The sequence below is a fragment of the Phoca vitulina genome, unplaced genomic scaffold (genome assembly GCF_004348235.1).
Source record: "Phoca vitulina isolate PV1807 unplaced genomic scaffold, GSC_HSeal_1.0 scaffold81, whole genome shotgun sequence".
Classification (NCBI taxonomy): domain Eukaryota; kingdom Metazoa; phylum Chordata; class Mammalia; order Carnivora; family Phocidae; genus Phoca; species Phoca vitulina.
Genome location: NW_022589784.1, coordinates 878,328 through 889,973, shown reverse-complemented (window position 1 = coordinate 889,973; position 11,646 = coordinate 878,328). Strand labels below are relative to the sequence as shown.

Sequence of the window (11,646 nt, the reverse complement as noted above, 5' to 3'; positions counted from 1 at the left end):
GAAGATTTGGTCACTGTACAAATAGGGGAGACTGAGGCTCCAGAGGGTTTGGATCTGCGGAAGACCGGGGCGGGCCTTTGTCCCCCACCGACCTCGGCCGGATCTTCGCGCTCCTCAAGGGGGAGCCGCAAGGCCCTCTGGGAGTTGAGGCCTTCCAGAGGTTGCTATGGCCTCGGGGGCGGGGCGGGCGCCTGGGACTCGGCGGTTTGGCCAGGGGGAGGGGCTTTCGGAGGCCCCGGCCCGGCCCCGCCCCCGCCGCCATGCGGCCCGCCCAGACTGAGCTCTGGCTGCGCCTAGTAGTAGCCCTGGGCCTGGCCCTCGTTGGCCCCTTGCCTGTGGGGTGGTCCTCGGCCCGGGCCCCCATCTATGTCAGCAGCTGGGCCGTGCGGGTGTCCCAGGGTTACCGGGAGGCCGAGCGCCTGGCGCGCAAATTCGGCTTCGTCAACCTGGGGCAGGTGGGTAGGACCCAAATGGACAGGAGGGGGGGGCTGGACGACCCCAGACCCCGGAGACGGGAGGGGTACCCAAGATATCAAGAACCCCCAGCCCACCCTTGCCTCGGCCAACTTCAGATTCTGGGACCTCTAGAGGGCACCTGGTTGGGGGGAGGATGCAAGCAAGAGGTGTGGGCCACTGTCCTGGGGGATTCCATCTCGGAGCCAGGTGCCACGGCTGCTGATGCTCCCCACGTCCCCAGATCTTTCCTGACGGGCAGTACTACCACCTGCGGCACCGGGGCGTGGTCCAGCAGTCCCTGACCCCACACTGGGGCCATCGCCTGCGCCTAAAGAAAGACCCCAAGGTGAGCCTGGCCTAGGGGTCTTGGCCACCTCCTGCTATTCAAGGCACCTGCTCTCTCTTAGTCTGGGTTTCCACTTGGTACCCCCCCGCCCCTCTTCGTACAGTGGGGACCATCTGTGGAGAGCAACAGGTCACAAATGGGTGCCGCGCTCACCTCGGGGCCTGGCCCACTGTCAGCATTTTTTGTCTCCCCGCCCCCCCCACTCCCCTCCTCTAGCTCACCCTGAAAGATCAAGGTTCCTCTGTACTCCATAAAGACGGCAGGTACCGTTCTAGTTCCTGGAATGGAGGGAAGGGAATTGGCCCTTTTTAGGACAGAAGCAACGGCTCCAGAGTAGGAACCTTGCCTAAAGTCACCCAGCGAGACTGTGAGATGCTCGGAGAGGTGCCAGACTAGGGGAAAAGGCTTTAGATGCCAAGCTGGGGAGTTGAGGCTGAATCTGCAAGCCCTCAAGAGTCATGATGGGGTATGGGCTGGGCCCCGGGGCTGATTGGCATGGAGGTAAGAGGCTTGGTAACCTGAAACCCACTGGGAGCACTGGGTGCAGGAGTTGCTGGTTCCAGATGGGGTCTACAGGAGACAGGCCACGGTTTGCCAATGGATTGGATTTGTGGGACAGAGAGAAATCAGGGCCAGCTCCCAAGTCTGAAGCTGTGCAAATGGGGAGACAATTACCCCATCACAGATAGAGGTGAGGGCACATGAACTGATTTGGGGGGTGGGAGATCAACAAGGAAAAAGGAAGGGCAGAGGTCTGAGGAAGAACAGCCTGGGGCAGGCAGAACAGCATGTGCAAAGGCCCTGGGGTGAGGGAGCCACTGTGGCTGTTGTAGCAGAGGGAAGCTGGTGAGGGCCAGATTAAGCAAAGCTTTGTGGGCCCTGGAGAGGGGGGCAGCATGGGAGGGTCTCAGCAGGGAGTGAGGCTGCAGTGTTGTCTAGAGGCACGGGGGCTGAGGGGGAACCCGGGAGGAGGCAGGTATGGCCATCCAGGGATGCCTTTTGAGGGGTGGGGAGGAGTGGTAGAGAGAAATGGCCACTACAGGGGGGAGATGGGCAGGTCTCGGGCAGAAGGATCTAGAACAGGGACTAGGGAAGGGGCAGGGTTGGACTTCAAGAGTAGTTGCCACATGTCAGTGGGCCCAGGGGACTGGTGATCTGAGGGCTTTGGTCCCCTCTGAAGGCAGAGCCTCAGGCACACAGGGACCCCAAAGAGCAGCCTCAGCAAACACAAGGTCCCGGGCCCTGTTCCACACCATGAGGAACCCCGGACAGGCAGTGGACAACCCAGACACATCCCACCCAGCCATAGCCCCACAGACAATCTCCCCTTGGTGGACCTGGGGAAGAGGCCTGTCGACCATGGAAGCAGCCCCGGGACCCTTTGACCGGGAATTGGTGGGAAAGACTGGGAGGGGCAGGACCCTCTAAGGTGCATGGGTGTGGGGGCAGGATCGTTGGGTGGAGGGTGGGCTGGCTCTTGGGGTCCAGCCCCCTCCTGCAGTGTGCATCCGCCTCTAGGTGCAGTGGTTTGAGCAGCAGACGCTCCAGCGGCGGGTGAAGCGCTCGTTGGTGGTACCCACAGACCCCTGGTTCTCCAAGCAGTGGTACATGGTGAGCAGGCCGGGCTGGGTGGTGGGGGTGGGTGGGGCCAGAGCCCCACTGACCCCAGCGCCCGCCTTGCACAGAACAACAAGGTGCAGCCGGACCTGAACATCCTGCAGGTCTGGAGCCAGGGGCTGTCGGGCCAGGGCATTGTGGTCTCTGTCCTGGATGATGGCATCGAGAAGGACCACCCGGACCTCTGGGCCAACTACGTGAGACCACGGGGACCGGAGTGCTGGGTGGGGGCTGCCCCAGGTCCCACAGCCGGCCCCCCAGCCCTCATGTCCCCGCTCCGCCCCCAGGACCCCCTGGCCAGCTACGACTTCAATGACTATGACCCAGACCCCCAGCCGCGATACACGCCCAGTGATGAGAACCGGTGAGCCTGGTGTCCTCCAGGGTGTGAGGCCCACCCCCACCCCGTGCCTTGCGGGGAGCCGGTGGGTGGGGGGCTGTAACGGGCTCCCCTCGCCCCCTTGGCACCAGGCACGGGACCCGCTGTGCTGGGGAAGTGGCAGCAATAGCAAACAATGGGTTCTGCGGCACAGGCGTGGCCTATAACGCGCGCATTGGAGGTACGCGGGCTCCGGCTCCTTGGGCCCCGGGACGCTGGGCGGCCGGGGGTGCCAGATCGAGGGCAGCCCCAGGACGGCACCTTGGGGGGGGTACGGGGCCCTGCACGGATGCCCTCCCTCCCGGGGGCTGGACAGACCCGCAGGGGTGGGGTGTGGCGGGGCCACGCACAGAGGCCCGACGCCCCCTCCCGCCCCTCCTGCCCCTCCCGCCGCGGCCCGTGCAGGCGTGCGCATGCTGGACGGCACCATCACGGACGTCATCGAGGCCCAGTCGCTGAGCCTGCAGCCGCAGCACATCCACATCTACAGCGCCAGCTGGGGCCCCGAGGACGACGGCCGCACGGTGGACGGCCCCGGAGTCCTCACCCGGGAGGCCTTCAGGCGCGGCGTGACCAAGGTGAGCGCACCCCGGGGCCTCGGCGGGCCTGGGCCTGCTCCCAAGGCCGACGCCCCCATCCCGGTCCCCCGTCCCTGTGTGCAGGGCCGCGGTGGGCTGGGCACGCTCTTCGTCTGGGCGTCGGGCAACGGCGGCCTGCACTATGACAACTGCAACTGTGACGGCTACACCAACAGCATCCACACGCTCTCGGTGGGCAGCACCACCCGGCAGGGCCGCGTGCCCTGGTACAGCGAGGCCTGTGCCTCCACGCTCACCACCACCTACAGCAGCGGTGTGGCCGCAGACCCGCAGATCGTGAGTGCCCGCGCACCCCGAGTCCGCCAGACAGGCTCCTCCCCCCCCCCCGGCCCCCGCCCCCCCCCTACCGGTCCCCTGCCCCCTCCTGCCGGTCCCCTGCCCCCTCCTGACGGTCCCCTGCCCCCTCCTGACTGTCCCCTGTCCCCTCCTGACGGTCCCCTGCCCCTTCCTGACTGTCCCCTGCCCCCTCCTGACTTTCCCCTGCCCCTTCCTGACTGCCCTCTGCCCCCTCCCCGACTCTCCCCTTCCCCTTCCCTGACTGTCCCCTGCTCCTTCCCTCCTGTCCTCTGCCCCTCCCTGACTGTCCCCTGCCTCCTCCCCTCCTGTTCCCTGCCTCTCTCACTTGTCCCCTCCCTGACTGTACTCTGTTCCTTCCCGCCTGTTTATCCCTCACTTTCCCTTCTGCCCCCTTCTCTCCCATCCCCTCGTCCTAATTCACTCCCTCCTCCTCCCCTTCTACCTGTCCCCTCCCCCCACCTTCCCTCCTGCTCCCCACGTCCCCTCCTCCCAGGGCTGCCCCGTGACACCCCTTCACACACCCTGTCTTCCAGGCAGGGCCAGTTCCCCAGGGCCCTGTTCCTGGTGGGATCTCTGCGGTACCTTCTTGAACCAAGTCTGGGTTTTCGTGTGTACAGGCCCCCCAAGTGCCCCTGTCTGCCCCTAGGTCACCACAGACCTGCACCACCAGTGCACGGACAAACACACGGGCACCTCGGCCTCGGCCCCGCTGGCTGCGGGCATGATCGCCCTGGCTCTGGAGGCCAAGTAGGTGACGGAGGGGAGCCCGCTCACCGCGCTCACCCCCAGCGTGGCCCCAGCTCACCCGCCCTCGCCTGCCCCCAGCCCGTTCTTGACATGGAGGGACATGCAGCACCTGGTGGTCCGGGCGTCCAGGCCGGCACAGCTCCAGGCTGAGGACTGGAGGACCAACGGCGTGGGGCGCCAAGGTGAGGCAGGGCCAGCTGGAGGTGGGGCTGCCACGCCGCGGGGCGAGTGACGACCGCCCTTCCGCGCAGTGAGTCACCATTACGGCTATGGGCTGCTGGACGCCAGGCTGCTGGTGGACACGGCTAGGACCTGGCTGCCCACGCGGCCCCAGCAGAAATGCGCCATCCGGATCGTGCACACCGCCACGTGAGCGCCCTCCTCCACTGCCCTCCACCCGCTGTGCTTGCCTGTTCTCTCATTACCCTGGGGGGGGGGGGCTGGCAAACACGCGGGAGGCTGGTCCCGAGGCCTCTGCTTACTCATCTATCAAAGAAGAGGGTGCGCCCCCGATCTGAGCCCAGACCCCACCTGCTGGCCGCCCATCCCCCAGCAGGCCCGCAGGAGGGGCCCTCACCCCCCACGCCACCCCTAGCCCCATCCTGCCGCTGATGCAAGTGAGGAAGAACGTGTCGGCCTGCGCTGGCCGTGCCAACTACATCCGCTCGCTGGAGCACGTGCAGGTGCGGCTCTCGCTGTCCTACAGCCGCCGGGGGGACCTGGAGATCTCGCTCACCAGCCCCATGGGCACCCGCTCCACGCTCGTGGCCATCAGGTACCAGGGCGGAGGGCCGGGCCTGGGGCAAATGCTCAGGGCGGGTCTGGGTGGGGGGGTCTGCTCCGGCCAGACACCTGCCCCCCGCGCCCTCCCCCCCACCCCGTGGGAGCCCTCCCGGCAGCCAACACGGGGCCCGCTCCACCCCCCGCCCCCGCCTTCTGTCCCAGACCCTTGGATGTCAGTGGCCAAGGCTACAACAACTGGATCTTCATGTCCACCCACTTCTGGGACGAGGACCCGCAGGGCTTGTGGACTCTGGGCCTGGAAAATAAGGGCTACTATTTCAACACGGGTGAGAGCTGCACGCAGGCTGGGGCCTCGGGCTCTGGAGCCGCCCGGGTACCCCACTGCCAAGGGGCTCCCAGCGGTCTCCCCGAGAGGCCGAGCTGGTGTGTCTGGCGCATCGTACGTTCCCATCGGCGTTCGGTGCCCGGTGCACAGCGGGTGCTCAGCCTGGGCGCCGTCCGGGTCTGGGACTGCAGCTCGGGGTCGGGTGGCTGGGGAGAGGGGCCCGGAAGGGCAGGACCAGGCTGCCAACAGCCTCTCCCCCTCCTCCCCATGCCCACCACAACCCATGCCCAGGGACGCTGTACCGCTACACGCTGCTGCTGTATGGGACGGCCGAGGACATGTCGGCGCGGCCCCCGGGCCCCCAGGTGACCAGCAGCGCGTGTGTGCAGCGGGACACAGAGGGGCTGTGCCAGGGTGAGTGCCTGGCGTGGCCCGGCCCGCCTGCTGGGAGGCGGCAGCCGCGGGCAGTGTGCGTGTGCAGCCCGGGGCGGGAGGGCCGGCAGGGCGACGGGCCTTGGCCTCACCCCCCGTGTGTGTGTCCCCAGCGCAGAATGCCACGGCCCCGCCTACATCCTGGGCCACCTCTGCCTTTCCTACTGCCCCCCGCGGTACTTCAGCCACACCCGGCAGGCAGTGACCGCGGGGCCCGGGCGCTCGGCCACACCCGCCCTGCGCGTCTGCTCCAGCTGCCACCCCTCCTGCCACACGTGCCGCGGCGGTTCCCCACTCAACTGCACCACCTGCCCCCCCGCCTACACGCTGGACGAGCATCGGGGCTCCTGCTCTGGACCTGCCCCTCCCAACAGCACCCCCCGGCCCACCGCAGTGGCCCGCCCCAGCTGCCACCATGGCCAAGCCCAGGCCGTGGTCCTGGCCTTGCTGGCCATGGCCTTTGGGAGCCCCTTCCTCTGCAGCGTCCTCTCCGTGGGCTGCCTGCCGCCGTGCGGGGGCCTCCCCCATCACCACCCCAGGTCTGGCTGCTGGCGGGAACCTAGAGACATCTGACGAGGGGCCAGGCACCGCTGTCCTGCTCCTTTGCTTCAGACTGGAACCCGGGCTGGGGCTGCAAGAACCTGCCCTGAGAAGGCCCTGGCTGATCACTGAGGCCCTCAGGCCAGGGGCGGCCTACCTGGAACCCTGGACCGGAAATTGGCAGGTCCAGGGGAAAGAGAGAGAGAGAAAAGTCTAGTTACACAGTTTGGGGTGGGGGTGGGGTGGGGTGGGGCAGAGGTCAGGCTGTGACGACCATCCCTTCCCAGCCCCAGAAGTGGGGGGGAGGGGCGAGGGGAGCAAAGGACACCATCCAGAGTCTCAGGCACCACATCCGGCCTCAGAGTTTGCAAATAAAGGTTGAATAGGAGGTGCCAAGTCTGCGGTCTCCTTTGGGGAAGGGGCAGGCCCCCCATCCCCATGGCATGGTTGGGGGTTCCCTTGTGCCCGCGTGGAAACTGTCTTCTCCTGGACATCAGGCCCTGCAGGACCCAGCGGCCCACAGAGGAAAGGGGGTCAGCCCAGGTTCCAGAGACCCCAGTTGTGGTGGGGGCCCGAGCCAGGTGGAGGGTTGCATTCCTAACTCCCTAAGTTCCCCTCCATCCTGCTCGGCGAGCTTCTCTTTAACACTGAGAACTCACAGAAGCGTGATTCTCAAATGCTCTTCCACCCACACGTGCGGCCCTGGGGACGGACCCTGAGCCCACGACGCTCAGGGAGGGAACCAGACACGGAAGGCCACACGGGGTGTGAGTCCACGTGGGTGACACGTCCAGAGCAGGCTCATCCACAGACGGGAAGGGGGCTCGTGGGGGCCGGGCGCTGGGGGGGGGGGGACAGAGAGTGACGGCAGATGGAGACATGGCTTCCTTTTGGGGAGATGGAATGTTCTGGAACTACACTACGGTGATGGTTGTACCTACCTCTCAAAACCACCGAATTGCATACTTTACACAGGTGGACTGTACAGTGTGTAGCTTACATGCAATAAAGCTGTTAAAAGGCACAGTGGGGCGCCTGGGGGGCTCAGTCGTTAAGGGTCTCCCTTCGGCTCAGGTCATGATCCCAGGGTCCTGGGATCGAGTCCCGCATCGGGCTCCCTGCTCAGTGGGAAGCCTGCTTCTCCCTCTGCCTCTCTCTCTCTCTCTCTCTCTCTCTCTCTCTCTGACTCTCATGAATAAATAAATAAAACATTAAAGTAAATAAATAAAAAAAGACACAGACCCGCCCTCTGCTCAGCCTGTCTTCCCACCCTAGACGTCAGGGGAGGAGCCCAGGCAGGAGGTGTTAGGGACGGGAGGGGCGACGCCGACCTGCGTCCGGCGTCCCTGGCCAGCTCCCCGGTGACTGGCACAGCCACCCCCCCCTTGCACGGGTAGTAACGTAGTAACTGTGTTCCCACGACAGCCACGTGGGTTCTGCGCCCTGTCCCCTTTTGGCAGAAAACCAGTACTCTGTGTTTTGTGACGCAGCGAGGGGAGCCGGGACAGGACCCCACGCCCACCGCATGCTCTTCCAGGACCCGCGAGCCGGGGAGGCTGAGGTCGCGTACTTCTCGGTCCGGTCTGACGGGACTGGGACCCTCGCGGGCGCGGCCCCTTTAATAGGGGGCGTGGCCTCGCGACGAGGGGCGGACAGAAGCCAGAGGAGGCAGGAAGTGTGCGCCGCGTGCCTGGGGGCGGGGCCGCGCTGCGACCGGAAGCGGAAGTGGGTTTTCAGCGGCGCTGGCGGCTCTGTACGCGCGCCAGGGTGAGGCGGTAGGTGCGCTCGAGGCTTTCACGGGGAAACTGAGGCAGAGATGGAGCCGGGCGCTGAAACCCCTGGCCCCATGTTGTCGGTCGTTGGGAGGGCCAGAGGCGAAGCGAGCCCGAAGGGGTGGGACAGAGCGGGGCGGGCTTCCCCGGGAACGGGGCTCCGGCGGGTGTGTAGGAGTTTGCTGGGCGGGAGGAAGGGCCCAGGAAAAGGCCGAGAGGTGGACGCCCCGGTCAACGTCCTTTTCTCTCGCCACCAGGGATGGGTTCCAAGGCCAAGAAGCGAGTGGTGCTGCCCACGCGCCCGGCGCCCCCCACGGTGGAGCAGATCCTGGAGGACGTGCGGGGTGCGCCCTCCGACGACCCCGTTTTCGCCGCGCTGGCCCTGGAAGGTACGAGCAGGGGAGGGACGACCCTGAGACCCCAGCAGCAAGGGGCGGGGGGAGCACACCCCAGCCCCAGCCCGGGCAGCAGGTGCCTTGAAGCCGGGGGATTACGAGCGCCATCCGTACCGCTCTGAGCTCGCTCTGCACGCCTGTGAGGGGGGCGCACGGATCGGCCCCGCACCGCGGCCGAATCCCGCTCGCCGCCTCCTCTCGTTCAGCCTGGCAGCTGAGAAAGTTTTCTGGCGCGGCCGGCTCAACTGGGGGAGCCTGCGACTCGGTCTGGGGTCGAGCCCCGCGCTGGGTGTGGAGATTAAAGAAAAAGGAATGGATTTTTCATTTTCAGCTGCGGGGGTGAGAATGCGTGGTGACAAGGGAAATGCAGGAAGTGGGGATCTCAGGGCCCCGAGGTCGAGTGGGCACAGAGCCATGCCCATGGCGTGCATGCCCGGCGGCCGCCCTGGAGGCGTGTGGCAGAGGGCGCATTGGGACGGCCAGCCGCGCAAGGCCGAAATATGTATGCCCGGCCTTTTGTGGGAAACCTTCGTCCACTCCTGGTTCTGAAGACAGAAGCATTGGGCGTACAGCGGTCGGGGGAATTTTGTGTTCTGCTTGGTGGGGTTCGTGTATTCGTTCATCGGACAGTCACAGAGACCGTGTTCTGTTGGCCAGGGCTGCTGTTCTGAGCACTGGGGCCACCGGATGGCCGAAAGTGCACGCCCTCGGGTTACGCTGGTGGAAGACACGTTCACCATTAGTCTGGGAAACCGGAGAGGCTAAGAAATGCTCTGGGAATTTTAAAAAAAACTACGTAATAGGAAAAATTTGGTGCTTTGCTCCATGTGGCTGTATTTCATGTGCTCAAGAGCCACTCGTGGCCGGTGGCTGGCTCTGTATCGGACCGGAATGTTCTGTTGCACGGGGCAGCCCCACAGAGCGTGTGCACCAGCGTTCCCAGGGAGGGGACACTGAGGCCCGGGCTGTGCGAGGGCCCACAGAGGGGGGCTTGCCTGTGACCGTGTGTGTTGTGTGGCCTGTGTCCCGCCTTAGTACCGACGCAGGTGATAAAGTGACTTGAAATCAAAGACTGGGGAACCAGGCAGGGTGGAGAGCATCTCGCCATGCCTTTGGGCGGCCTGCAACCCTTGCTGTCCTGCGCTGCCCTCCCCGGGCCTGTGCTGTTTTAGGAAGCAGGGGCACGGGGACCTGGGCCACCTCCCTGACTGTTGGATTTCACAAGGTTGCACGGCCAGGGAGGAGGTTTGGGGAGGCGCGACGCAGCGTCTGGCTCTGAGAGCGGCGTGGGAGCCAGCCTGCTCTGTGATTCCATCATGGGGTCGCCGCCCTTCGCAGGAGTGGAGGCCGATACCCAGGCAGGGCCTCAGGACGCAGGTGCCAGGCTTTTTCAGTGATCCATCCCCTCCAGTGGCGTGCTTTGCTGAGGGGATAAGCTGTGTCCTCTCCCTGCCCCTCCCTGACCCGTGTGCCATGTCCCGTCCCCAGACTCCCTAGGCCTCTCCGGGAGGGCGGAGGACACGGAGGCCCAGCAGGAACAGCTCTACCAGCAGAGCCGAGCCTACGTCACCATGAATCAGCGGCTGCAGCAGGCGGGCGCTGGGCTGAAGCAGAAGTGTGAGGAGCTGTGGCGAGCTGGCGAGGAGCTGGAACGCAACGTCGGCCAGGTGAAGCAAGTGGCGCTGCCGGGAGCCATGGCTGCCTCCTCGGGCTGAGCGGTCCGCCTGCTTGCCTGCCCTGGGCAGGGCGCCCCCTGGCTCCCCGTGACACCTGACCTGGCACAGCTTAGGCCCCCAGGTCCCATGGTCCAGGTGTGCCCGGTACCCAGAGAGCCCCCGGGACACAGCCGGGCACGGGCGCCTCTCTGGGGGTCAGGCCTGGGACCTGGTGTGGATGCTGCTCACCCCGGGGCCATGAATCCCAGACTGGACTTCACGTGGGGTCCCCAGCACCCGAGGGCCAGGCCGTCCACCCTCCTCTCCTTCCCTCTGGGGAGGACCCTGCTTGCCCGCATCGTCCCCAATAGACTGAGCTGGTGCGACCCACTCTGCTGCCTCTGTCCATCTCTGCCTGAACTGCAGGGCCCCCGAGATTCCCGAGGAGGCCGGGGGTTCTGTTCCCTCCACCACAGTGGCTGTGGCTATGAGAGGAGCTTTGCCCGGCAGGGCCCAGATGTGAGATGGGGCCTCTGGCGGGTGCCCCGCTGAGAACCCCGAGCACCCTGACCTAAGGTGTGGGCGCTCCCGCAGGGCAGGTTCAGGGTCGGGGTGCGGGGCCGGCCTGGGAGCTGTGGGACTGCATCACACGGGGCTCCTGGCCGGGCTCCGTGAGGACAAGCTGGCCCGTCTCCCGCGCGAGCCCTTGTTGGCTGCCTCCATCCTGGCAAGCTTCGCCTGTGGGTGGGTGTGGGGGCCGTGGAACAGAAGCAGATCTTGAAAAGGGCTTTTCACCCTAAAAGACAGACTTTCGGAAGACCAGGGCAACGGTGGCTGCGAGAGGCATCACAGAAGCCAGGCTGCTTGGGGGTACCCCCACTGAGCCCCTCAGGTGCGATCTGCTCTGTACCTGGCCCCCACAGTGCCTCTGTGAGCTGCCCCTCTCCTGGGGTCCCTGGAAGCTCCGGGGCGGCGTGGTGGGGCATCCGGAGGTGTTTCTCTTTCCCTGAAGAAGGGGAGTGTGCTTAAGCCTGAGAGACCCCTAAAACTGGGAACCAGAAAGGAGGCCTGGGGGCACAGGTGTACAGGAAGCCCAGGCTTGGCTCCCGTGATGGCAGTGGACGCCAAGACCGCCCTGTCCCGGCTGGGCGCCCTCGCGCATCAGCACCCTTCCACAGCTGCTAACAGCCCGCCCGGTGCGAGGCGCCTCATCCCTCCCTGCTGGTCTCCAGGCGCCGCCCGACTCTGGGGTGCTGTCTGCTCTCCGGAGCCCCCCCAGGGGTCAGGCGGGGGCGCGCGCGCTGACCTCCCTGTGCTGCCGTCCTGGGGCCAGGCCGCACTC

General features: G+C 66.0%; 2 protein-coding genes across 3 annotated transcripts; both read left to right on the top strand.

The window, feature by feature from the left end:
* Window positions 1-260: 260 nt before the first annotated feature.
* Window positions 261-6,680, top strand: PCSK4 (proprotein convertase subtilisin/kexin type 4). The gene is made up of 15 exons (XM_032394708.1): window positions 261-455; window positions 698-802; window positions 2,321-2,413; window positions 2,488-2,616; window positions 2,707-2,783; window positions 2,891-2,979; window positions 3,204-3,376; window positions 3,461-3,673; window positions 4,341-4,441; window positions 4,520-4,623; window positions 4,693-4,810; window positions 5,037-5,216; window positions 5,387-5,511; window positions 5,802-5,924; window positions 6,061-6,680. Exons 1-15 carry the CDS (start codon window positions 261-263, stop codon window positions 6,513-6,515), a joined length of 2,280 nt encoding a protein of 759 aa, XP_032250599.1. The 3' UTR covers window positions 6,516-6,680.
* Window positions 6,681-8,182: 1,502 nt separating this feature from the next.
* Window positions 8,183-11,322, top strand: CUNH19orf25 (chromosome unknown C19orf25 homolog). Of its 2 annotated transcripts, none has more exons than XM_032394514.1 (3): window positions 8,183-8,257; window positions 8,512-8,643; window positions 10,138-11,322. In XM_032394514.1, the coding sequence occupies exons 2-3, from the start codon at window positions 8,514-8,516 to the stop codon at window positions 10,362-10,364; spliced, it is 357 nt and encodes a 118-aa protein (XP_032250405.1). In that variant the 5' UTR covers window positions 8,183-8,257; window positions 8,512-8,513; the 3' UTR covers window positions 10,365-11,322. The 2 variants fall into 2 exon arrangements, with proteins under 2 accessions (XP_032250405.1, XP_032250406.1); XM_032394515.1 differs by having other exon boundaries at window positions 8,224-8,249.
* The last annotated feature ends 324 nt before the right edge of the window (window positions 11,323-11,646 follow it).